Source organism: Rhinopithecus roxellana, chromosome 14 (assembly GCF_007565055.1).
Source record: "Rhinopithecus roxellana isolate Shanxi Qingling chromosome 14, ASM756505v1, whole genome shotgun sequence".
In the NCBI taxonomy this organism is placed as follows: domain Eukaryota; kingdom Metazoa; phylum Chordata; class Mammalia; order Primates; family Cercopithecidae; genus Rhinopithecus; species Rhinopithecus roxellana.
In genome coordinates this window covers 30,086,771-30,108,842 of record NC_044562.1, presented here as the reverse complement: position 1 = coordinate 30,108,842, position 22,072 = coordinate 30,086,771, and the positions used below count along the sequence as shown (strand labels likewise).

At 57.6% G+C, this 22,072-nt stretch overlaps 3 protein-coding genes across 18 annotated transcripts in view; all 3 read left to right on the top strand.

Annotated features, from left to right (window-relative positions):
• Positions 1 to 3,239, top strand: part of SPEG (striated muscle enriched protein kinase) — a 59,009-nt gene extending 55,770 nt beyond the window's left edge. For all 7 annotated transcript variants that reach the window (XM_030916955.1, XM_010360311.2, XM_030916956.1 and 4 more), the window contains 5 exons: positions 4 to 243; positions 328 to 551; positions 1,405 to 1,480; positions 1,720 to 1,869; positions 2,200 to 3,239. In XM_030916955.1, coding sequence (XP_030772815.1) covers positions 4 to 243; positions 328 to 551; positions 1,405 to 1,480; positions 1,720 to 1,869; positions 2,200 to 2,392 — 883 coding nt within the window. In that variant the 3' untranslated portion in view covers positions 2,393 to 3,239. The remainder of the gene's footprint in view (positions 1 to 3; positions 244 to 327; positions 552 to 1,404; positions 1,481 to 1,719; positions 1,870 to 2,199) is intronic.
• A 2,709-nt stretch (positions 3,240 to 5,948) lies between these two features.
• SPEGNB (SPEG neighbor) lies at positions 5,949 to 8,153 on the top strand. Its single transcript, XM_010360312.2, has 4 exons — positions 5,949 to 6,076; positions 6,403 to 6,710; positions 7,311 to 7,452; positions 7,642 to 8,153. Exons 1-4 carry the CDS (start codon positions 5,949 to 5,951, stop codon positions 7,778 to 7,780), a joined length of 717 nt encoding a protein of 238 aa, XP_010358614.1. The 3' UTR covers positions 7,781 to 8,153.
• Positions 8,154 to 8,455: 302 nt separating this feature from the next.
• GMPPA (GDP-mannose pyrophosphorylase A) lies at positions 8,456 to 16,589 on the top strand. Of its 10 annotated transcripts, none has more exons than XM_010360314.1 (14): positions 8,456 to 8,529; positions 9,558 to 9,617; positions 9,720 to 9,817; positions 11,063 to 11,166; positions 11,440 to 11,626; positions 11,972 to 12,031; positions 13,675 to 13,805; positions 14,445 to 14,459; positions 14,817 to 14,951; positions 15,047 to 15,144; positions 15,312 to 15,358; positions 15,577 to 15,669; positions 15,851 to 16,019; positions 16,294 to 16,589. In XM_010360314.1, the coding sequence occupies exons 2-14, from the start codon at positions 9,578 to 9,580 to the stop codon at positions 16,392 to 16,394; spliced, it is 1,278 nt and encodes a 425-aa protein (XP_010358616.1). In that variant the 5' UTR covers positions 8,456 to 8,529; positions 9,558 to 9,577; the 3' UTR covers positions 16,395 to 16,589. The 10 variants fall into 10 exon arrangements, with proteins under 10 accessions (XP_010358616.1, XP_010358619.1, XP_030772813.1 ...); XM_030916953.1 differs by having other exon boundaries at positions 8,469 to 8,529; positions 9,563 to 9,617; XM_010360316.2 differs by having other exon boundaries at positions 8,473 to 8,849.
• Positions 16,590 to 22,072: the final 5,483 nt, after the last annotated feature.

The window sequence follows — 22,072 nt, the reverse complement described above, 5'->3', positions numbered from 1 at the left end:
CAGGGGCCGCTTTGGTGTTGTGCGAGCGTGCCGGGAGAACGCCACGGGGCGAACGTTCGTGGCCAAGATCGTGCCCTATGCTGCCGAGGGCAAGCGGCGGGTCCTGCAGGAGTACGAGGTGCTGCGGACCCTGCACCACGAGCGGATCATGTCCCTGCATGAGGCCTACATCACCCCTCGGTACCTCGTGCTCATTGCTGAGAGCTGCGGCAACCGAGAGCTCCTCTGTGGGCTCAGTGACAGGTAGCTGGGCATTCTGGGGGAGTAGGGAGGAAGAGGTAGGGGAGGCTGGGCCAGATGTCATCCGCTGCACCCCTGCTCTCCCAGGTTCCGGTATTCCGAGGACGACGTGGCCACTTATGTGGTGCAGCTGCTACAAGGCCTGGACTACCTCCACAGCCGCCATGTGCTCCACCTAGATATCAAGCCAGACAACCTGCTGTTGGCCCCTGACAACGCCCTCAAGATCGTGGACTTTGGCAGTGCCCAGCCCTACAACCCCCAGGCCCTTCAGCCCCTTGGCCACCGCACGGGCACGCTGGAGTTCATGGGTGAGGGGACCAGCTGCCAGCCAGGGTGGGGACAGGGCACTGCCAGAGAGGCAGCAGCCAGGGCTCACCCCACTTCACTTACATATGTGCCACTTATTGAGTGATTACTGTATGCAAGCAATGAATGAAGTATGTGGATTTTTCTTCCAATTGATCTTTACAATAACCGTGGAGTGTGGCACAATATTAGCCCCCTTTTACAGATAAGGAAACTGAGGTGTACATCTGATGTTAACAATTTGTGCAATCAGACAATTATAAATGCTAGAGGTGGGATTTGCTAAAGCCAAAAAGACAGGAGAATCAATTATTATTTTATTTAAATAAGGAGAACCAGCTACCATTGAGCAACCTGCTAAATGCTTGACGTTCATGATCTCTCTTCCTTAGTGTGGTTCTACAGGCCACACTTTACAGATGAGGCTATGGAGAGCCAGGCAGGTTTAGTAAATCGCCCAGGGTGCCATAGCTAGAAAGGGCAGGTCTGGGATTAGAACCAGCCAGGCTGATTTTAAAGGCTTTTAATCTTGGTGTCAGCCACACTCTTTGTGAATGGAAGCCATACCTTGGAGCTGATCCAAGGGAGCTTGTCACCCTGTTTCTCAGCCCCTCTGGAGTTCTGGGGACCCCCTCCATTTTGTGCCCGGGCTAATTCCTCAGGTGTCCCATATGTCTCTTGGGGTATGCCACCACCTCTGTCCCGCCTACTGGCCTTCAGGGCCTGCCACTTTGGTCATTCCCATGGTCTGGTGACCTGGGCATTGTCCTGCTGCTCAAGCACCCAGGGACCTCCCCCGCCCCCACTTCCCTGCCACCAGGAAGCTGGGTCAGCTTGGCCTCTGTCTCCTGTCAGCTCCGGAGATGGTGAAGGGAGGACCCATCGGCTCTGCCACGGACATCTGGGGAGCGGGTGTGCTCACTTACATTATGTGAGTGTCCCCTACCCGCCACAGCCCTCTCTGCCCACACAGTGAGCTCCCGGACTCACCTTCTACCAACACCCTCTCCCCTATGTCCCATCTCCCCTGTACACACATCACACCGCACACTCACACTCAGGTACGGAGTAGCATGGTCCTGAGCACTGTGCGCCCGACACTAATGTCCTTCCCGGCCTGGGTATTGGCCTCCAGTCTGCCTATGTCAGTCAAGCTATCTTCCCCAACAGGCTCAGTGGACGCTCCCCGTTCTATGAGCCAGACCCCCAGGAAACGGAGGCTCGGATTGTGGGGGGCCGCTTTGATGCCTTCCAGCTATACCCCAACACATCCCAGAGCGCCACCCTCTTCTTGCGAAAGGTCCTCTCAGTACATCCCTGGTGAGTGAGCCCCACACCTGCCATCCCCCAGTGTCACCTGCCCCTGGCCGGGCCTGTGCCAGAGATTCCCCAGCTCCTCCCCTGCTCTTAGGAAGAAGTCTGCTGCTTCTACTAAATGGTCATACTACTCACCATTTAAAGCCTGAGGCAACCCCATGCGAGGCAGAATCACTGTCCCCATTCCAGAGATTGGGGAACTGAGCTCTTGAGCTGCCCAAGATCACACATGTAGGGGTGGATCCAGGATTGGGACATGGGTCTGCAGGACAGAGCCCTGGCAGCTCCCAGAGCCATCCTTCCAGGCTCATTATCCCTGGCTCTGCCTGGCAGGAGCCGGCCCTCCCTGCAGGACTGCCTGGCCCACCCATGGTTGCAGGACGCCTACCTGATGAAACTGCGCCGCCAGACCCTCACCTTCACCACCAACCGGCTCAAGGAGTTCTTGGGCGAGCAGAGGCGGCGCCGGGCTGAGGCCGCCACCCGCCACAAGGTGCTGCTGCGCTCCTACCCTGGCGGCCCCTAGAGGCACGGACCACAGCCAGGCCTCGGGCTTCAACTGGGGTTCCCACCAATGCCACGGGACATTCCAGGGCCCACGCTGAGCCAGGCGGGCCTGGGGCTTCGGTTACCACCAGCAGCAGCATCTGGCCGGGCTCTTACCTCATAGACCTGCAAGGACAGAGACCCCAGGGCCTCGACCTGATGCCACCCCAGGCCAAAGCCAGAGTGGGAGACCTGTTGGCCAGGCTGGGCAGGGTGGGAACAGGCAGAGGGACAAGAGGGGAATGGGAAAGTGGAGAGGAAAAGAAGTCGAGGGACAGGAAGGAGGAGGCTCTAGGAAGGTTCTGGGTTGGGGGTCAGTGCATCTCAGGGAGAACCAAGGAAGATGGGCATGGCTGGAGAGGAGGAAGAGGAAGGAACCCAGGGTGTCAGGGCAGTAGGCTGGGAGTCAGTGTGGCAAAGCAGGGGCAGGACACAGATACAGTGGCAAGGGCCCAGGGCTGGGACATGAGAGAAGGCAGCGAGGCGGTGGAGGGAGAAGAGAGGACTCAGGTGGAGGTGGGGTGGGCCAGCTGTCAGCATCCCTTAGAGGAGAAACATGGAGAGCTGGAGGCCAGCAGTCACTCAGCTCGCTCTGTCCTCCTGTCCAGTGGATGCAGCCCCGGGCACCCTCTGCTGGCCCAAGGATGTCCCCACCACCCCTCCATGGCCTTTGGCCTTCTTCCCATTCATATTTATTTATTTATTGACTTTTATGAAGTTTCCCCTTTCATCCGATCCCTACTGCCCATGTTGTCCTGACCATCCCTCCCAGCCATCCAGCTGTCTGTCTGTCTGTCACAAGGAAATAAAAATGGCAAGCAGCATAACCTGTGTGTCTGTTGGGAGGTATGGCTGGAGGGGAAGATTGCTGGGAAGGGGTGAGTCCGGGACAGGGGCATTTAGCCCTCTCTGGGCATTCCCCAACACACACATTCCAGAATATACCAGCTAGCACTTTGGGTCCTTCCAATCCCCTCCTCTGACTCTCACCTCTCCTTATTCCTGGAGGCAGGGGAGACTGTGGTCTACTTCTCCCCTTGCAGTTTCTGGAATGCTGGCAGATCCACTGAACCCCTACAACCAGGCTCTGGTAGCCCCCACCTCTTGTCACATGTTCCCTCATCACAATGTGGGGGATGCTGGGCTCTGAAATAGGCCAGCCCTCATCCCAATCCTGGCTCAGCCTCATTCACTCTGCTCAGAAGACAGGCAGGAGTTCTGGTCCTGACCCCTGGAGCAGAGTGGGTTTCATGCTGATGGTTGGCAAGAGTAGGTAGTGTGAGGAGCTGCAGAAGAAACCAGGACAAGGAGGTTAAGGTGGCTGGATCACCTGAGGTCAGGAGTTCAAGACCAGCCTGGCCAACATGGTGAAACCCCATCTCTACTAAAAATACAAAAATTAGTCAGGCGTGGTGGTGCATGCATATAATCCCAACTACTCAGGAGGCTGAGGCAGGAGAACTGCTTGAACCTGGGAGGTGGAGGTTGCAATGAGCCAACAACTGCACTCCAGCCTGGGCGATAGAGCAAGACTCCATCTCAAAACGAAACACTAGGATAGGCCCACGCCCCTCACCCTCCATGTCACAGCACAAATCAGAGCACATGGAGAGCACCAGCTGGGAGTGCTCTGGTCTGCTGTGTCCAGCATTTTCCTAGGACTAAGGGACACACTAGCCTGGACCTTCTTGTCCGCATGGCAAGTTAGGAGGTCTGCTGGGTGCTAAAGCACCTCGATTCTAGCCACAACCCTGCAATGCTATAGAATGGTCACTGGGATCTAGGACTGAGCTGCCCTGCGCTGAGGTTGGGGATGTGGGGTTGGGGGGTTGGCGGGGACCCAGATCTCCTTGTCTCCAGAGGAAATGCTCCCCTCATCCCCACCTTCAAAATTCTGCCCTTGGCAAAGTAAAAGGAACAAAGCCTCTGACCAGGGTAGAGAGAGTTGACGTCGCTGTGTTGCTGATGGAGGTTGAGGGCCCCTTGACTCCAGCTCAGACAACCCTTTTGCTCAGCCCAGCCCAGCCTCTCTAGCTTCTCAGGACCCCAGGGAAGAGGCAAGCCTCATCATCATAAAATAAAGGATGTTAAAGCCAGCTGGAAGGGACCAGAACAACGCCTTGCCTACCTGTTATTTTAGCGATGAAGATATACAGTTTGCCTGTGAGAATCTCCAATCCCCTACACACTGCAAGTGTTTTGTATAAAAATGAGGTGCCTGAACTCGTATCTTGATAAATGGTAAAATTCCTCTCCCGTCCCCCCCTCTGATCTTGAGCTCCCTTCCCATCTCCATTGGAAATGGCATGTGAACTGCTTGTTCCAAACCCGGAGGAGCAAAGGTAATTTATGTCAGCAGAGCTATGTCAAAATTGCTCTGATCAAAAGGTGACAGTGCCCCCACACTAGGGCGGGTAGTTCCAATGAATGGAAGCAATGCTTCTGCCAGCTGCCCAGCCTGGGCAGACTGGCCTCCAGGCAAGCCCCAGAGGGGTTCACTGAACCCCTTTACCCCAGGTGGTCTGATGCCCCGATGCACCAATTTATGCCCCCAAAAAGGACTTGGGCAGACCTAGGGTTGGGGCCAGTAGTGGTGCTAATCTCCAAGGACAGTGCAGTCTAAACAGCCCCTACCATGTGACATCGAGGGGAGTGAATGGGGATAGGGATGGCATGGAGGGGCTGCTATTCTCAAAAATCTTTCCCGTCCCCTCCCGGTTTATCTCAGTTTACCACCAGGGGGCACAGTGTGGAAGTGACAACCCTGGACTCCTGGGGTTGGGAGCAGGGTAAGAGCAAGGAGCTTCTGGATTGGTCTTGACAGCCACGTGGCCCTGTTGCCATTAGCTGTAGGGGCCCTGAGGCCCAAGCCCGTCGCTACTCTGGCTTTATTCAGGGACACCCCCGAAACACTGAAACCCCTTACCAACAGGGTGTGTTGTCTGACTATCCAGAGCCCAACCTGAGTGAAAAACTGCCCCAGTAGGAAGCTGGATCTCTTGTCAGCTAGGGGCTGAATCTGGTCCTACTAGGAGTGGGATGGATACCCCCTGCCCTGGGAGGGGACAGGGCAGCATCCAGCTGTCCAGTTGTCCAGTTGCTGACGCGAGGTGCACCCCAGAGCCACTCGGGTTTCCCCCCACGGGCCTAGCCCAGAGGCCGAGCCAGCATCCCAGGCATCCGCAGGCTAAATAAAGAGCTTGCTTGGGTCAGAGGGAGGGGGATGGGGTCCCGGGGGGCTTGGGGCAACCACGCCAAACAAGGCAAGGAGGGGAGCGATGTATAAAACCGGGCCCAGGGCTGAGCACCTGCCTGCACCCCTACTGTGCCATCCAGAAGGGCTCTGTGCTGCCTGCAATCCAGCCAGGCGACTCAAGTCCCTAGGTCAACCCCTCCACGGTAAGTCCTATCCTCAGAGAAGCCGCAGACACTCTCATTCCTCCACCCCCCTGAATGTTCCGACCATGGAGGGAAAGGGCTGAAGGTGGGACCCTCTGTCTCAACCTGGACCCCCATATTTGTCGCCCACTCTCCAGATGTCTAAAGCAGCTCCTGCCAAAAAGCCAGTGGCTGCGGCCCCACCTCCTGGATGTACCCTGGACATCAATGACCCGCAGGTCCAGAGTGCGGCTATTCGCATCCAGGCCTCTTACCGAGGCCACAGGTAAGAGGGAACGCTGGAGTTCTGTGGAGGAAGGGAGCTGCAGAGAGCGCATTCTTGAATGGGGGTTGGGAAAGGGCTGAGCGGCTTCAGCAGCCTCTAGAATGACTGGTTTTAGGCGAGGGTCTTTACTGAGATGTGGAGGAGTGGCCGGCAGGAATGCATCATCCTATCAGGGCAGCAGTTCAGGAGCAGTCCTCTTCCCTACCAAGCCACACGTTTAGGGGTCTGGCGGGCCCAGGGGGCAGGCAGGAGATGGTGTACTCTCAGAAAGGGCTGCCGCCGGGCCTGTCTTGGGAGCTCTGGACCCTGACTCGGCCCGGGGGTAGGTCCCGGAAGGAGCTGCGCGAGAAGGGGCCGCCGCGGGTACTGGAGCCGCTGAAGGACGTGGTGCTGATCGAGGGCAGCGCGGCCAAGCTCACTTGCCGCATTTCGGCTTTCCCGGACCCATTCATCCGCTGGAGTAAGGACGGCAAGGAGCTACGTGACGGGCCCAAGTACCGCTACGTCTTCGAGGACCCTGACGTGGTGGCACTGGTGGTGCGCGACGGCGAGCTGGCAGACCTAGGCCAGTACAGCATCAACGTCACCAACCCCTTCGGCCAGTGCTCCGACTCGGCGCGCATCCTCGTGGAAGGTACGCGCGCCCCGGGCGCAGCGCCAGGGCGCAGACCAGCACCACTCAGTCAGAGCCCGCAGCCCGGTCCAGCTGCGCGTTTACCTCTGGGCCTAGCTATAGGGTCCCCACCAGCCCAGCGCCGGGCACAGCCTGGGCGCATCGCCGCCGCCAGCCAAGTGCGTCCTTCCCTACCTCGGGATCCAGCCCCACCCGGGCTAAGCAGTCCTCTGTGGGCTTCCATCACGCGGCTCCAGGTCCCCAAGGTCACACAGCAAACCAGAGGCAGAGCCAGGGTTGGACACGGGTCTTCTGGCTCCCAACTCTGGGCAATTTCCACTACCAGGAGCGGTCTCGGAGGCACCGTGAGATGTGTGAACATTCAGGTGTTTTCGCCCGCCTTATCTCTTGATACTCTATTCGACCCCGAGAAGGAGGAGAGGTAGGGATAAGTCCCTTTAACAGCCAAGGAGATGAAACCAGAGAGGCTAATGATTTGCTCAACGTCACGCTGCGAGTTTAAATGCATCTGTATTTAGTGCCAGGTATTAGCTGGGGAAGTGATGCCCTGCCTCATCTCCAGGTCCTTCACGGGGTTTCGCTCCCCTTTCCTTCCGCTAGTCCCAGCGAAGATTCAAAAGGGACCCGACAACACTAAGGCGCGCAAAGGCGCCACCGTGACGCTGACTGCGGAGATCCTGGGAGAGCCTGCGCCCGACGTGGGCTGGACCAAGGACGGGGAGGACATTGAGGAGGATGACAGGCGAGGGCTGGGACCTGCGGCATGGGCAGGGCCTGGGGCTGGAACTTGGGTGGGACTGAGCGGAGAAATCTGACGGGAGTGACGGGGGCGGGGACTGGGCGGGGAGGAACAGAGTTGGCTAAGGAGCCCGGCCTAGTGCGCCCTTGTACTGACCGCGGCTCCGCCCTCCTCCCCGCCGCCCCTCCGCAGGGTGTTCTTCGAGATCGGCAGCACCACCACGACGCTGACCATTCGCCGGGCCACACCCCAGGACAGCGGCAAGTACGAGGTGTACGTGGAGAACAGCCTGGGCATGGACCAGAGCTTCGCTCGCGTAGACGTAGCCTGAACGACACCCCCGGACCTTCCGCCCTGGCGCCGAGCCTGGGGCTGGTGGGACCCACAGCCTTCCTCCAGCTTGCTTAATAAAGCTGCTCTCTGACTCTCCGCGTCTGTTCTGCTCTTCCACGTCGCCATTCCCTCTCGCCTGCACCCGCGCCCACACGTATTCCAGACCCCCACGCCAAGGTCACAGCCTGTTGGAGTCGCAGGGAAGTCTGGAGAGCGCCTAGCGCGGTGCTGCATTTCAGACAGTCAGCCTGATACAGTTGCCCTCACCGTCCAAGGCGCCCTCACTTCCCAGCGGGACCGGGGGCTGGGCCCGGGACCCCGCCTTCTCCTCTTTTGTGCGCCTCCAGCCCCAGCCCCTCGTGGCTGTTTGCCCCCGGGCCCGTCCCTTCCAGGGCTGGCCACACCCCGCTGCTGTCCTTAGTCCCGTTTTCCTCTGGGACTCGGTTTCTCACTTCGGTTGCTGCCCCGGGGCCCATTCCCCGACAGCTCTGGTCCCAGTCTTTAAGTTCCAGGCTGTGCTTCTCAGGCCCCACCCTTCTTCTCATTTAACCCCGCCCCTCGATACCTTGGCCACGCCCCCGGACTGCAGCACCGCTCTCCTCTCCCATTAAGTTTGAAAGCGGTGAAAGGTTCAGACTACAATTCCCGGCAGAACCTGCGAATGAGTTCTCGCGACTTGCGAGAAGACACGTGCGCGGAAGAAGCTTGCAGTAGCGGGCGGCAGAGCTGGAGTAAAGGGAGCTAGTGGTAAAGGGAGCTGGTGGAGGGGTGACGGAAGGGGTAAGGAGCAGGGGACAGCCTCTAGACAGAGGGCGGGCTCCGAGGTCCTGGCTGGCCGTGGGTGCGCCCGCGCCTGTGTTGGTCCCACAATCCCTGGCCATGAGAGGCCAGGGTTTATTGGACAGAGTCAGTTGTGGGGTTCAGAGGGTCAGCAATCAAGCAGTCCTCCGAATCCAGAGATTTAGACCCAGCCAGTCATCCGTATTAGGACTGGAGGGGGGTCAATAGGTTCAGTGTTTGAGATGCCAAGGAAACCTGTCTTTTGATTTGGGGTTCAATATATAGAGGTTAGTTTTAGGATTCATGTTCAGCATATAGAGGATTTTTGCTGGGATTGGGGGTTCGTCAAATTCAGATCAGTGTTAGTCCAGTACTTGGGGGTTACGTTCAGGTTTAAGTTAAATATCTGAGGCTTACTCGGGGTTTGCTGTTCAATATTCAGGGTTCACTATTGGGATTCAGGGCTTAATATCTAGAATGAAGACACAACACTTTGGGAATCAGTGAATTTGAGGCTTCAGTATTTTGAGGGTTGGGTCTGAGAAGGGGGTCTCTGCCAGGTTTCTGAATTTGCAGAATTTGTTCATGGCCAGAGGGAAGTCTTTTAGAGATCAAATTGTGGGGCGTGAATTTCAGAATTTGGGAGGAATCACTGTGAGGTTTGAAGGCCGACTGGAATCTGGGTTGGGATTTGAGATGTGTGGGATTTGTGAGGTTCTGTCCAGGCAGGGACTATATTGAGCTTTGGGTTTACATCTTGGGGGAGGGCTAAGTGCTGCTATTTGGGGTTTGGGGTTTGGTTGGGGTGTGAGATCTGAGCCTGATTTCTCCGCTGGGATTTGAGATGTGTGGGATTTGTGAGGTGTTGGGTCCAGGCAGAGACTATATTGAGCTTTGGGTTTACATCTTGGGAGAGGGCTAAGTGTTGCTATTTGGGTTTTGGGGCTTGGTTGGGGTATGAGATCTGAGCTTGATTTCTCTGTTGGGATTTGAAGTTTAGGTAGCAGTCACCATCATGCTCAAAGCGGTGATCCTGATTGGAGGCCCTCAAAAGGGTGAGGTGCCAGGGGAATGGGGGGAGGAGGTTGGGCTGGTGTGGTAGGCGGAATGGGGGCAGGGGAAGGCAGGAAGCCGAAACGTTCTCTCTCCTCTCCCAGGAACTCGCTTCAGACCTTTGTCTTTTGAGGTGCCCAAACCACTGTTTCCTGTGGCAGGGGTCCCTATGATCCAACACCATATTGAAGCCTGTGCCCAGGTAACCTCAGGGGCTCCCCTCTCTCCCCTCACTTCCTGCTCATCTTCATGCTGTTTCCCCCTTTCCCAACCGTAATCTCTTCCCACCAGGCATAACTCCAAGGACCATCATTCACAGATGACAATGTGAATGGCGCCCCCTCAAGTTATGCTGTGCAGCTGCCCTGCTGTCTTCCCCTAATCTGGTTTCTCATCTGGCCTCTTCCTGCTCAGATTTCACTCCTATTTTTAAAGTATGGAATATGAGATCAGGCAAGGATCTTGGAGACAATGTAAAGTCGTAGCATGGAGACTCTTAATGATAACCAGGCATAAATTCATATCCTTGATCACCGTGATGCTCATTTCTTTATTGCTTTTTGTATTGAGACAGGCAAGGTTTTGGTTTGAATTCAGTCTCTGCCTGCTGTGAGGCCTGCAACAAATAACACACCCTCTCTGACACTCAGTTTCCTTATGTGTAAAATGGGGGAGATTAGACCTACTTTGTTGGGTGGTGAAGCTTAGAAATGACATTTGTAAAATGCCTAGTACAACACAGACCCTTGATACATGGTACCCTTACCTCATGCTGATCTCAAGCTTAGGCTGACGGATAATGAAAATGAGGGTGGGGGGCGGGGAATGGATTAATGCAGCTTGGTAGGCAAAGTCTTTCTTAGAGTGAGTCCCAGTTCTGGTTGGTGGGGGTAATAATAATTGATTGAAAGATCAGGCCTGGCATGGTAGCTCATGTCTGTAATCCCAGCACTTTTTGAGGCCAAGTTGGGAGGATCGCTTGAGGCCAGGAGTTCTAGCCTAGCCTTGGCAACATCAAGAGACCCCTTCTCTACAAAAAGTTTAAAAATTAGCTAGATGTGGTGGCCTGGCTGTAGTCCTAGCTGCTCTAGAGGCTGAGGGAGGTGGTGACATGGCTGTAGTCCTCGAAACTTGAGAGGCTGAGGTGGGAGGATTGCTTGAGCCCAGGAGGTGGAGGCTGTAGTGAGCCAAAATCATGCCACTGCACTCCAGCCTGGGCAACAGAGTGAGACCTTTTTTCATAAAAACAAAACAAAAAAAGATCAGGCCTCCGACTTCCTCCAACTTCCTCACTGTCCACAGGAGAAAATAGCCCAGAGTGGTGAGTGCCCTGGGACCCCACAGCTGAGGCTAAAACTGGTTTCTGGACTTTGGGTCAGCACTAAGGATTTCCCCAACATCACCTCCTGTTAGACATTCTTCCTCCCAGCCTTTCCCTTTTCCTCAGGTCCCTGGGATGCAGGAGATTCTGCTCATTGGCTTCTACCAACCTGATGAGCCCCTCACCCAGTTCCTAGAAGCCGCCCAGCAGGAGTTTAACCTTCCAGTCAGGTGTTTGTGCACATACTCGTATATGGGGGTGGGGAGGATGCCCTAGGCCTCTTGAGTTCTTGGGAGTGGGTTGAGTCAGCATTTGCCAGAGTTCATCCTCACCTAGTAGAAGGATTCTTATTTGGACATCACTGAATCCCTGAATATATAGAGTTTCTCTGTGGGCCTTGGGCAGGAGTACTCCTGGGAGCAGGCGGTGGGGGTCAAGTGCCCTGGCTCATGGTATCTGTTTCCTAAGATCCACTGAGCTGGCTCCTGGGTCTCTGGGGACAGGTACCTGCAGGAATTTGCCCCCCTAGGCACAGGGGGTGGTCTCTACCATTTTCGAGACCAGATCCTGGCTGGGAGCCCCGAGGCATTCTTCGTGCTTAATGCTGATGTCTGCTCCGACTTCCCCTTGAGTGCTATGTTGGAAGCCCACCGACACCAGCGTCACCCTTTCTTACTCCTTGGCACTACGGTGAGGGGGTCAGGAGGACTGGAGGGTGTAAAGGAGGTGATCCCAAGAGCTTCCTGGAATTCAGGGTGTTGGGGAGGCAGGGGCGCCCTGGGAGTTGGTGTGGGAGCTGGTGTCAGGAGGGAGATGCGCTGCTCTGGCAGGCATGGAAGTGTTAGTGGAGACCCCGAGCCCTCTGGCTGTTTAGAAGTAGGGAGGGGGAGGGCAGCTGTCAGTTTCCACCCTTGCTGAAGGCCTGTCAGTGGCAGAGCTGCATGCCAGGTGCTGTAGGGGAGGGAAAGAAAGGAAAAACAGACGTGGCTGCCCTGGAGCAGGCAGGTCACTGTCTCGGGTGTGTCTGTCTTTCAGGCTAACAGGACGCAGTCCCTCAACTACGGCTGCATCGTTGAGAATCCACAGACACATGAGGTGAGAGCAGAGAGGGGGCTGGGTGGGTTCCTACTCTGTGTCATCATCCCCTCTACCTCAGGCCTCTAGAGAATACTGGCACAGTATAGGGTGGGCCCTAGTCTTGTCAGACAGGTGAGACGCTCCCGATTAATCATTTTATATCCCTTTAAGAGAGATTGACCAGGGGGAGGGGGAATGGTTAATTTTCCTGCAGGTGGTGCTGTAGTAAATGTATGCACAGTGCATGATGGGAACACCAAGGGGGGCCCAGCCCAGCCTTGCCAGGGTGGGAGTAGGGAGGGCTTCCTGGAGGAAGCAAGGTCTGAGCGGAGTCCCATTTGTCTACATGACAGAGACAGGAAGGTACTACAGGCGGAGGGAATGGCAGGTGTAAAGGCCTGGAGGTAGGAAATAACATACCGGAGGCAGCAACATGATAGGCAAGGCAGCAGGGCTCTGTCCTGGTTTGTGAAACTCCCTTCTCCTACGCCTCTTGACTTTCACATAACCCTCCCTCCTTTATTTGTTTATTTTTTGAGACAGGGTCTCACTTTGTCTTCCGGGCTGGAGTGCACGATCTTGGTGCGATCTTGGCTCAATCTTGGCTCACTGCATCCTCGACCTCCCAAGTTTAAGCCATTCTCCCACTTCAGCCCCTCAAGTAGCTGGGACTATAGGCGTGAGCCACCATGCCCAACAAAAATTTTTTTTTTTTTTTTTGAGATAGGGTCTCACTCTGTTGCCCAGGCTGGAGTGCAGTGGTGTAATCTCGGCTCACTGCAGCCTCTGCCTCCTGGGTTCAAGCCATTCTCCTGCCTCAGCCTCCTGAGTAGCTGGAATTCAGGCATGTGCCACCATGCCAGGCTAATTTTTGTATTTTTAGTAGAGTCAGGGTTTCGTCACATTGCCCAGACTGGTCTTGAACTCCTGAGCTCAAGTGATCCACCCACTTCAGCCTCCCAAAGTGCTAGGATTATAGGCATGAGCCACCACCATACCTCGCCTCACATACCCCTTTTATTTGTTCGTGCTTTAATATAAAACATACATATAAACACTCACACACACATGCATGTACACACATACACATAGATAGTTTTGTGCTAAGCACCAGGTAGGTGTGAGAGAAACAGAGCCAAATGGGTGCAGTCCCTGCCTCATGGGCACCGTTAGTCTAATAGGAGTGACAGAATCAAAAGCCAACTTTTGCAAATGATACAATGCCAAGGGTGAGGCGTGGCCAGAGTTCAGGAGTGCCCAGGCATGAATAGCTAACTCTGGGGCCAGCAAGAGAGGACGCACAGAGGGAGTGACAGTGTCAACTGGGTTTGGAAAGGTGGGCTTTCCAGATGAAGAGATGAGACAGGCCATTCCAGGCACAGGCATGCAGTCGGGTGGAAACGCATCTGAGAGGTAGGCGGTGGGGAGGATCAGGCAGGGAAAGCCATGGACTTTGGACTTATCTGAAGGTGAATCAGGTGAAGGGCAGTCATCTCAGGGTTTAAAGCCAGGCGGCAGTAGGATGCGGACGCGCACTGCATTTTAGCCAGGCCACCCTGGCAGCAGGGAGAAGAGGCAGGAAGGGCCTGGAAATCAGAGGGTCTTAGAGGACTGTGGCAGTAGTCCCTTCTTCTACTGAACCCAGCCTGCTCTGTTCACAGGTATTGCACTATGTGGAGAAACCCAGCACATTTATCAGTGACATCATCAACTGCGGCATCTACCTCTTTTCTCCTGAAGCCCTGAAGCCTCTTCGGGATGTCTTCCAGCGCAATCAGCAGGATGGGCAATTGTGAGGCAGGCCCCATAGCCCTGTGACCCCAAGTACCCCCAGTCACGGACCCCAACACATACCAGTCTCTGCAGGCTCCGTCTCAACTTGCTTACCTTCCTCCTCCCCTTTCCCTTCTCCACTTGCCATCTCCAGCAGAGCCTCCTGAGTCCCTCCCCTTCTAACCTCATTCTGTCCCTCTTCCTTATCCATCCCAGTTCCTCCTCTGTCACTGCCTGCCCACTCCCCTTCTGGTCCATTTCTGCCAAGCCCTGAGTGTCCCAGAGACGTCTTTCAGAACAGACGGCAACACACAGTTGGGCGCACACACGCTTGGGTGCAGACGTGTGCACGTGCACACACAGACAGACATGCACACTCAGGCTGCGGCTCCCCTTGGAACATAGCACCTAGAGCCCTGCTCGCCAGTCCCAGCGTCTTCCCTCCTAGGGCTAGAAGCTGTTCGCTTCTAGGGATCCTTGCCTTACCCCGACATCGCCCCATGTAAGGCCTCCTCCGCTCATAGCCATTTCTCACTCCCACCCGTGTCTCTGCTTCCCTCTCCATCTCTCCTGGCCTCTCTGTCTCTGTCTCTGCTGAGCTGGCATCTCTACCATCTCTCTCTCCCTCTCTTTCTGTGACTGTCTCTGCCCTCACCAGCTGCCTTGCTCTGGGGTGAGTCTGTCTGTGTTTCATTCCATCCAATGAGTGGGAGGGTAACTTGGAGGGGGTAAAGGGCTGAATGGGGACGAGAATGTGAAAATGGGGGGAACTCCTTCTGGAAATGGGGCAGGGATGGGAAGCAGGCCTCTGCCTGGGGCTCCCTTGTGATAGCACCCACCCGAGCTGGGGCTGGGTGGGAGAGTTTCCTGGGATGTGAGCAGCCCTTTGGAGAGGACCGGACCAGACCTGGAGAGAGGGGCTTAGAGAGGTGGTGGGAATCCCTCCCACTCCTGTCCTTGGGAGACTGTGTTAGCCCCACAGCCGGGGCTCAGCTGGGGCACTGATGTCAACATTCTTCCTCTCTGCCAGGGAGGACTCACCAGGCTTGTGGCCAGGGGCAGGTACCATCCGCCTAGAGCAGGATGTGTTTTCAGCCCTGGCAGGGCAGGGCCAGATATACGTGCATCTCACTGATGGTATCTGGAGCCAGATCAAGTCCGCAGGGTATGGAAGTCTGGGTCCCCTGTGGATTGAAACTTTGGGGTGGTGGGCACAGGCCCTGCTGACCCCTGAGCCCCTGCCCCCCTTGTGGCCCCCAGTTCAGCCCTCTACGCCTCCCGCCTCTACCTGAGCCGATACCAGGATACTCACCCAGAACGGCTGGCCAAGCACACCCCAGGGAGCCCACGGATCCGAGGTACCCACCTGCCCCAATTCCTAACCTTTGGCTTCCACCCCAGCCCCTCTGCCCTCTGAACCAGGTTTCTTGACCTCGAGTCCAGAGTTGAAGCCTCAATCCCTGCCCCTCCCTGATCCAAATTCGGTTTGGGATATTTGCCCCCAGGGCCTCTCTTCTGCTTCTAGGGAATGTGTACATCCACCCGACCGCCAAGGTGGCCCCCTCGGCTGTGGTGAGTGCTGGGCACAGCCCCAGGGAGGGAAGGGTGGTGGTCGGATGGATGGAGGGTGCCCACACTGTCTGAGTTCTGGGTGCTGGTTTCTTCACTTTGTCACAGCCTGTTGTGTGGCCTCGAGCAGGTCGATTCTGCTTTATCTGTTCTAGTAGGGAGTTGGATTTGGGGATCCTCCAAGTCCCTCCAGGGCTTATGGTGTGTGCTTCTCTCCACAGCTGGGCCCCAACGTCTCCATCGGGAAGGGGGTGACCGTGGGTGAGGGTGTGCGGCTCCGGGAGAGCATTGTCCTCCATGGAGCCACATTGCAGGTAGGCTTCAGCATACACAGCCTCATGTGACACCCCAAGAGCCTGCGGGAAGGGCCCGGGTATCCCCCCAAGAACAGAGAAGGGTGAACGCCATGGGCTCTGCATCTGGCCCCACCTCACACCTTCCGGTTCCTGCTGCCTCCTACCCCTTCCCCTTACTTTTCACCGTCCTCTTTGGCAGGAGCACACGTGTGTTCTGCATAGCATCGTGGGCTGGGGGAGCACCGTGGGACGCTGGGCCCGCGTGGAGGGTACCCCCAATGACCCCAACCCCAATGATCCCCGAGCCCGCATGGACAGTGAGAGCCTCTTCAAGGATGGGAAGTTGCTGCCTGCCATCACCATCCTGGGTATGGCTTCCTGGGGGCCAGGGCTGGGGGAACCCACAGCTGACGGCCAGTGACTCTGGGGAGCGTTCATTCCTCTGTGTGCACGCGTCTTTCTTCTTTGAGCAAACAGTTACCAGGGGCCTGCTGTGTGCCAGGCCCTGTGTGAGTCACCAGGGGCATGAGGCCAGGGGCACAGATGGGCAGGAGGGGTCCCTCTCTGCTGGCAGTGGCCCCCAGCTCCCCGCTCCTATCTCCCCTCCCATGACCTCCCCTGATGCCCTCATCCACGCTGCAGGCTGCCGAGTCCGGATCCCTGCCGAGGTGCTCATCCTGAACTCGATTGTTCTGCCACACAAGGAGCTGAGCCGGAGCTTCACCAACCAGATCATCCTCTGAGTGGGGCTGCCAGAAGGCCTCCAGCTCCTACCCACTCCCCTTGAGGCTGCCTCCTGCTTGGCCAGCCTCTGTCTAGAAAGGACCAGAGAAAGCCAGGCAGGATCGTCACACGCCGGGGAGCAATGTGGGTGGCCTGGGGACTCCTGGGCTTTCTCCCTCCCGACTCCCTAATAAACCCCATGAACCTTGGAGCCAGCACGGACTCTACTTATGTCTGGGCTGGGGGTGGGGGCGGAAGCGGGGCAGCTGAGTCAGGCCCCCCCACATTAGCATTTAAATTGGAGTCGTTGCTGCGGGCTCATGAATAATGAATCTGGAGCCCTGGTAAATCTCCCCCTCCCACTGCCTCAGCCTCGTGCGCTGCTCGGGAGGAAGGCCCTCAAGGCTCCCCAGCCTGCCTGGCCCCCACCTTCGCCCCTGCCTTCCTGCCTCCCTGTTCCTCCCCACGGAGACTGGCTCAGGCCCCCATGTGCAAGGATTCCGAAGGGAAGGGTGAAGGATTTCGGTTGGGCAGCGGGCACAGGAACCGGGGCCACAGGCCCAGAGGCTGATCCCCACAACCCGCTCTGCTCAGTTCCCGCCGAGCCCAGCCCTGGCCGGTTTTCCGCTTTGCCAGCTCCATCTGCTCCCAGCTTGGCTTTTGGCAGGGTGGGGGTTTCGCCTCTACCCGAGGCCTCATGTCTCTGTCTTCCACTCCCCTGGCAGGCTGGGTGGGCCTGAGCTGGTGCCATTCTCTTTGAAGCACAGTGGGAGGCACCCTGTTCTGGGAAGGCCCTCACCACCTCCTGTCCTCCTGGCCCTGCCCTTTGGGAGGCCTCAGCCCTCCTCTCCCAGCCATCTCTCATGTTTGCCCATGACCCCCATGTGCCCCTCTCGGTGCCCCCCTTCCCCAGCTGTGGGTGCGGAGCTGTGTTGCCAGATGAGCTGGTAATGATCGTAATCTGCTAATTGAGAGGAATCTAATTACCCGAAGAGAATGGGGGGTGCAGGGCGTGGGTGGGAGAAAGGAGGGGGTCCTGGCAGTAGGCAGGGGTACAGGCGGCAGGGTGCCGGGGCCTTGTTATCAGCACCAGGCTCCGGGACAGAGCCCAGGGTTTCATAGCTTTGTAGCCCAGCAGTTAGGAAGCTGCACTTTTTCAGGAGCTGGACTGAGGGTGACTTGGGGATTGGGCTAGATGTGACCTCCCAGGTCCCTCAGGTCCCGTGGGCTATATGCCAGCATGTGGGGAATGATCTACATGGTGTAGCAGTCCTGACCTATAAGCTGTCCCTAGTTCCTCAGTTCCTCCTGTCCTGGCCTCCAGCCCAGACCTTCACTATCTGTCTTAGTGGGAGTGGTAGGGGCTGCAGGTCCCCACTCTGGGCTGGGGTCATCACCCCAAGGAAGGGGCTGGGAGAGGGTGGGTCCTAGGACCAGGAGCTAGGTCCCTTCCCACTCCTCCCCCAAGTCCTGACCCTTCTGTTCCGAGTGGTTGGCAGAGGCCATGGCAGCTCTATCATAAATATGATAATTTAATTATTTTCTCAGCAAAACACCGTGAAATCCAATAAGTCTGTGTCAGGCCCTGGCCCCCGGGATCCCCCTCCTAGACCCAGTGGGGGTGGGGACATGGTGGGGAGAGGCACTGGAAGGGGAAAGGGTCAGTGTTTGAAGGGGGGTGCCACAAGTGAAGCTGAGGTCTTTGTAACATGCCCCCCAGGTTGAAGCAGTCACTGTTGTTGGGGGGCGTCTAAGAAGGACATGCCCCCCCACTCCTCCCCATCCCACTTCTGTGCTGGGAGGGGCCTAAAATCCCATCCATCTCTGAGAGACCCAAGATGGAGCACCTGCCCCTGGATGGGGTGCAGGGAGCCCCCTTGTCCACCGCTGCTGGGACCCTGTGCCCAACCGTCATTGGCCGTGTAGGGGTAGGAGGGCACCGGCCCGGGGAGGGTCTGGGAAGGGAGAAACAAGAGGGAACTGGGGTGGGAAGTGGGGGATGAGCGGGGGAGGGATGCGGGGGAGGGGTGTGCTCCTGCCATTAGTGCTTTTTTCAGTTTCCATAAAAAGATTATTCTGTAAAATCAGCGAGGGGGAGCAAGCTGGGGGCCGGGGGTGGGGTGCGTCCCTGGCACCAAGCTGGATGGGGCGACAGGGGAGGAGAGCCGGGGACAGGGACAGAGTGTGGAGAGAAATTTGGATGGGCTTCAGGAGCCAGCCAAGGGGGAAAGGCTGAGCCAAGAACACAGACTTGGGGAAGGCTGGCCAGGACAGGGTGGGGTGGGGGCAGAGCCCTCATCTCCCTCCCGTCCCCTCAGCCAGGCTGCCGGGGGACCCAGTCCCACCTCCGTCTCAATCCCCTCCCCCTGGCACTTAGCAGCCATTATCGGGGGAGCAGATTGCAGCCCCCTCCCCCTCTCCGGGAAGCAGGCACAGCTGGGGCCCCGCCACATCTGCTGCATCCGCACGGAGCACAGCTGGGTGTGCCCAGAGCTGCACTCCCCAAAACACAAAGGGGGGAAAGGGGTGGGCGGGGGCCAAGGAGAGCCCAAACCCCTGACACAGACACACTGACACCTCTGCCAACAGACACATACTCCTTGAGGCGAAGCTACACCCACCGACACACGCTCCCTTGTGTGCAGAGACAGGAGAACTGGCAAACATGCAATTACCCGGCCCCGCCCGCCACCCCCGCTCCCCTCCCCCAGCCCTTCCTGCTCCCCTTCCTTCCCCAAGGCTCCCCTCTGCCACCATAGCCACCTCTGAACTGCCCTGGGCTCTGCTCTGGAGGGAGTGGGGGGCCTCACCCACCCCAAGTACATCCTGGGAGGCTCAGAGAGCAGGAGGGCAAGGGGTGGTGAGGGGTGTTAGAGTTTGAGGCAGGATCCCTAGGAAGCCATCTGCCCTCCTTCCAAGCCCACACCCCTCCCCATGAAGAAGCCCCCTCTGAAACTGATCTTTGCCACAGCCTGGGCACTAAAGGTTTCGGTGCCAGCACTGATCGCTGCGGCACCCTTGTGCTCCACTGGCCACCTCAAGGGGGTGCTGTGTGTTCTCAGTCTAGCCTTCAGCTCAGCTGCTAGGGTTGGCCCCTGCCACGGCCCTCACCCCAAAATCCCCCCGTTCTCGACCCTTGGTAGTGCGTCTCTCTGCTGCCCCCAACATGCATGGGGTGTGGTGGAGGGGGGGCTCCGTCAGTGGCAGAAAGGTCCCCCTCTCCCAAGACAGAGGAGAGAAGGATCAGGAATTCCTTCTCTCCTCTCCCTGTCGATGACTGCCTCTTGGCCCCTGATGAAAACCTGCCACCTTCACAGCCCTCACTTTTCCCACTTATCTCCTTGGCCCTAGTGTCTTGCCCTCAACCTTCTCCTCCCTGCCCCCCCATCCCACGCCGCTCCCCACATTTCCCTCTGAGCTCTAATCCCTCCTGCTGCTGTGCCGCCTTATCTGCTCCCAGCAGCTTTCACTGCTGCAAAGCCCTCTTCCCCTCCTTCCTGGATCTTCTCCCCCTCCTTCCTTGGCTCTCTCCGCTCTCTGACCAGCACCCCCTCCCGGCCAGCCTGTCTCTGCCACTCAGGCCCCCGCTGTGGCTACTGGCAGACACCGCCTCTCTACCCCATGCCCTTTGCCCTCCGCAGCCTCAGCTCTGAGGCTGTCAGCTGCACACCCACTCCCACGATGGCTGTGTCCATCCCAGCCCTCCCCTGCAGGCCCCACAGACTTTGTTAGTTTCTGGCCAGCCAGGATTTTTCATCTTCCTGCCCTCCCTTTCCTGGTGTCTTCCCCATTTCCTCCTGATGTGCCCATCCCGTCTTGGACCTGGTGTCCTTATAGTCCCAGGGACCCGTTGCCTCAGCTTGGGAGTACCTGAAAAGAGATGGGAAGTGTTGGTATGAGACTCGGGAGAAGGTGCTGGGTTGGGCTGGCCCTAGGAAGATGGGGTGGGGGTGCAGGGAGTACTGGCGGATAGTGGGGGCAGGGCCTGGTGGCAGGACGCTAACCCACTTCAGTCGCCTCAGATCACGTTCGGGCCTCCCCACCCCCCTTCGCTGGGACTCTCATTAACTGCTTCTCCTGCCTCGTCCACGGCATAAATAACCCAGATAAATCAGCCGCCGTCCATCCCCCGCCCCTCGGCCCCCGCACAGCCCGTTTGTCACCGCTGTGTGCTCACCAGCCAGGCCTGGCCTAGCCCCGGCCCCAGCCCTCCATTCCTGGTCCCTTCCCGCCCACATCTGTCCCACACTGGCTCACCACTTGGTCCGCACCAGGGCCAGGTGTCTGGGCTGGGGAGGGTGTCCTCTGCGCGCAGGGGGAGGCTGGGCACCTTTAGGAGAATGCTGTCTAGGAATTCGGGGGGTCATAGCATTTATGAATGGGGCCAGCCAGGCAAGGAATCTGGGCATCAGTTTGGGGGTTCCTGTGCTTTGAGAAAGCGCCCTTGGAACCTCCCAGGTTGGATCCTGGGAGGTCTCTGGGTCTGCCTTTGGGGCATTTTGCCCAAACAAAATCTCCATGCCTCCTCCCAGGAACCTTGAGCCAGAAACCCACTGCTCTCCCTGTCTCTCTCCCCCTCTGCACGCGCCCCCCACCCGACCCCGTTACCAAACCTCATCCCAGTCCAACTACCACTCATTCTCACTGTCAGGAAGCTCATGCCCTGGGGGGTGGAGGCGGGTGAACTGGACTGGGAATAAATCTGAGGAATGGGGACAACCGGAGAGCAGAGGAACCTGGGATGAAGCTTCCCATTCTGACCCCGCAACACCCAGCTCCCCCGCACTCCCAGTCCAGGGTCCCTAACAGCCCCGTCCCCTTTGCTCACACCCAGCTAAGGGCCTGGCCAGCCACACTTGTCCCTGATGCCTCACTGCAAGGGGCAGCTGGTCCCCCGGGAGTGGGTGGGGGAAGCAGGGAGGGGTGGGGGAGCTTGGGCGCAGGGCTGGGGTGGGGGTGGGGAAGAAGCTGGGCCGGGCCCCAGGGACCAGCTGGGCAATGAGCCGGGGAAGCAGCCGGGAGGCTAAATGAGGGAGATTATCACCCAACTGCAGCCGGGCAGAGAGGGAGGCAGGCAGGGAAGCAGGGAGAGGGAGGAGAGATGGGATGGGGCCAGAGGCGAAGGGGGTATAGAGAGACAGGGAGGGGGCCAGAGAGCCTGGTGAGAAGTAGATGGAAAGGTCAAGAGATGAGCTGGAAGGATGGGGGTACTCCCCCAGAACATCACCAGATTCCTGGAGATCTGGGAGACTGGAGCTGGGGGCTTGGGGACAATTGGAGACAGCTGGCTGTGGGGCAGTGGTGGGGGTGTGCATGCAGCTAATTGCTGCTCCACTTCCTGGCAGCCTGGAGCTCCCCTCACAGCACCCCCCACATGCCCCTTATACCCAGTTACCACCCGATTAATTTCCTTATAGAGGTTGAAGGCGTCCTGCCATCCCTCAGGAGGAAGGAGGGTGTGATTTGTCTCACGATGGAGGCCAGTATGTTGTCGGGGAAGTGTGACCCCAAGATCTCAATGGATGGTGGGGGAATTCAGAGACACGTATGTACTTCCGGGTAGTAACAAGTGCTGGGGAGAGTTTGGGGGGCAGTTCCCCGCTTTCTTGGCAGGGCCCGAGACTGAAGTAACCTTAAAAAGCAATTAAGTCACCTTTAAAAAAAAACAGTAAAGAAAAATCAATATTAGGAGAAAGGG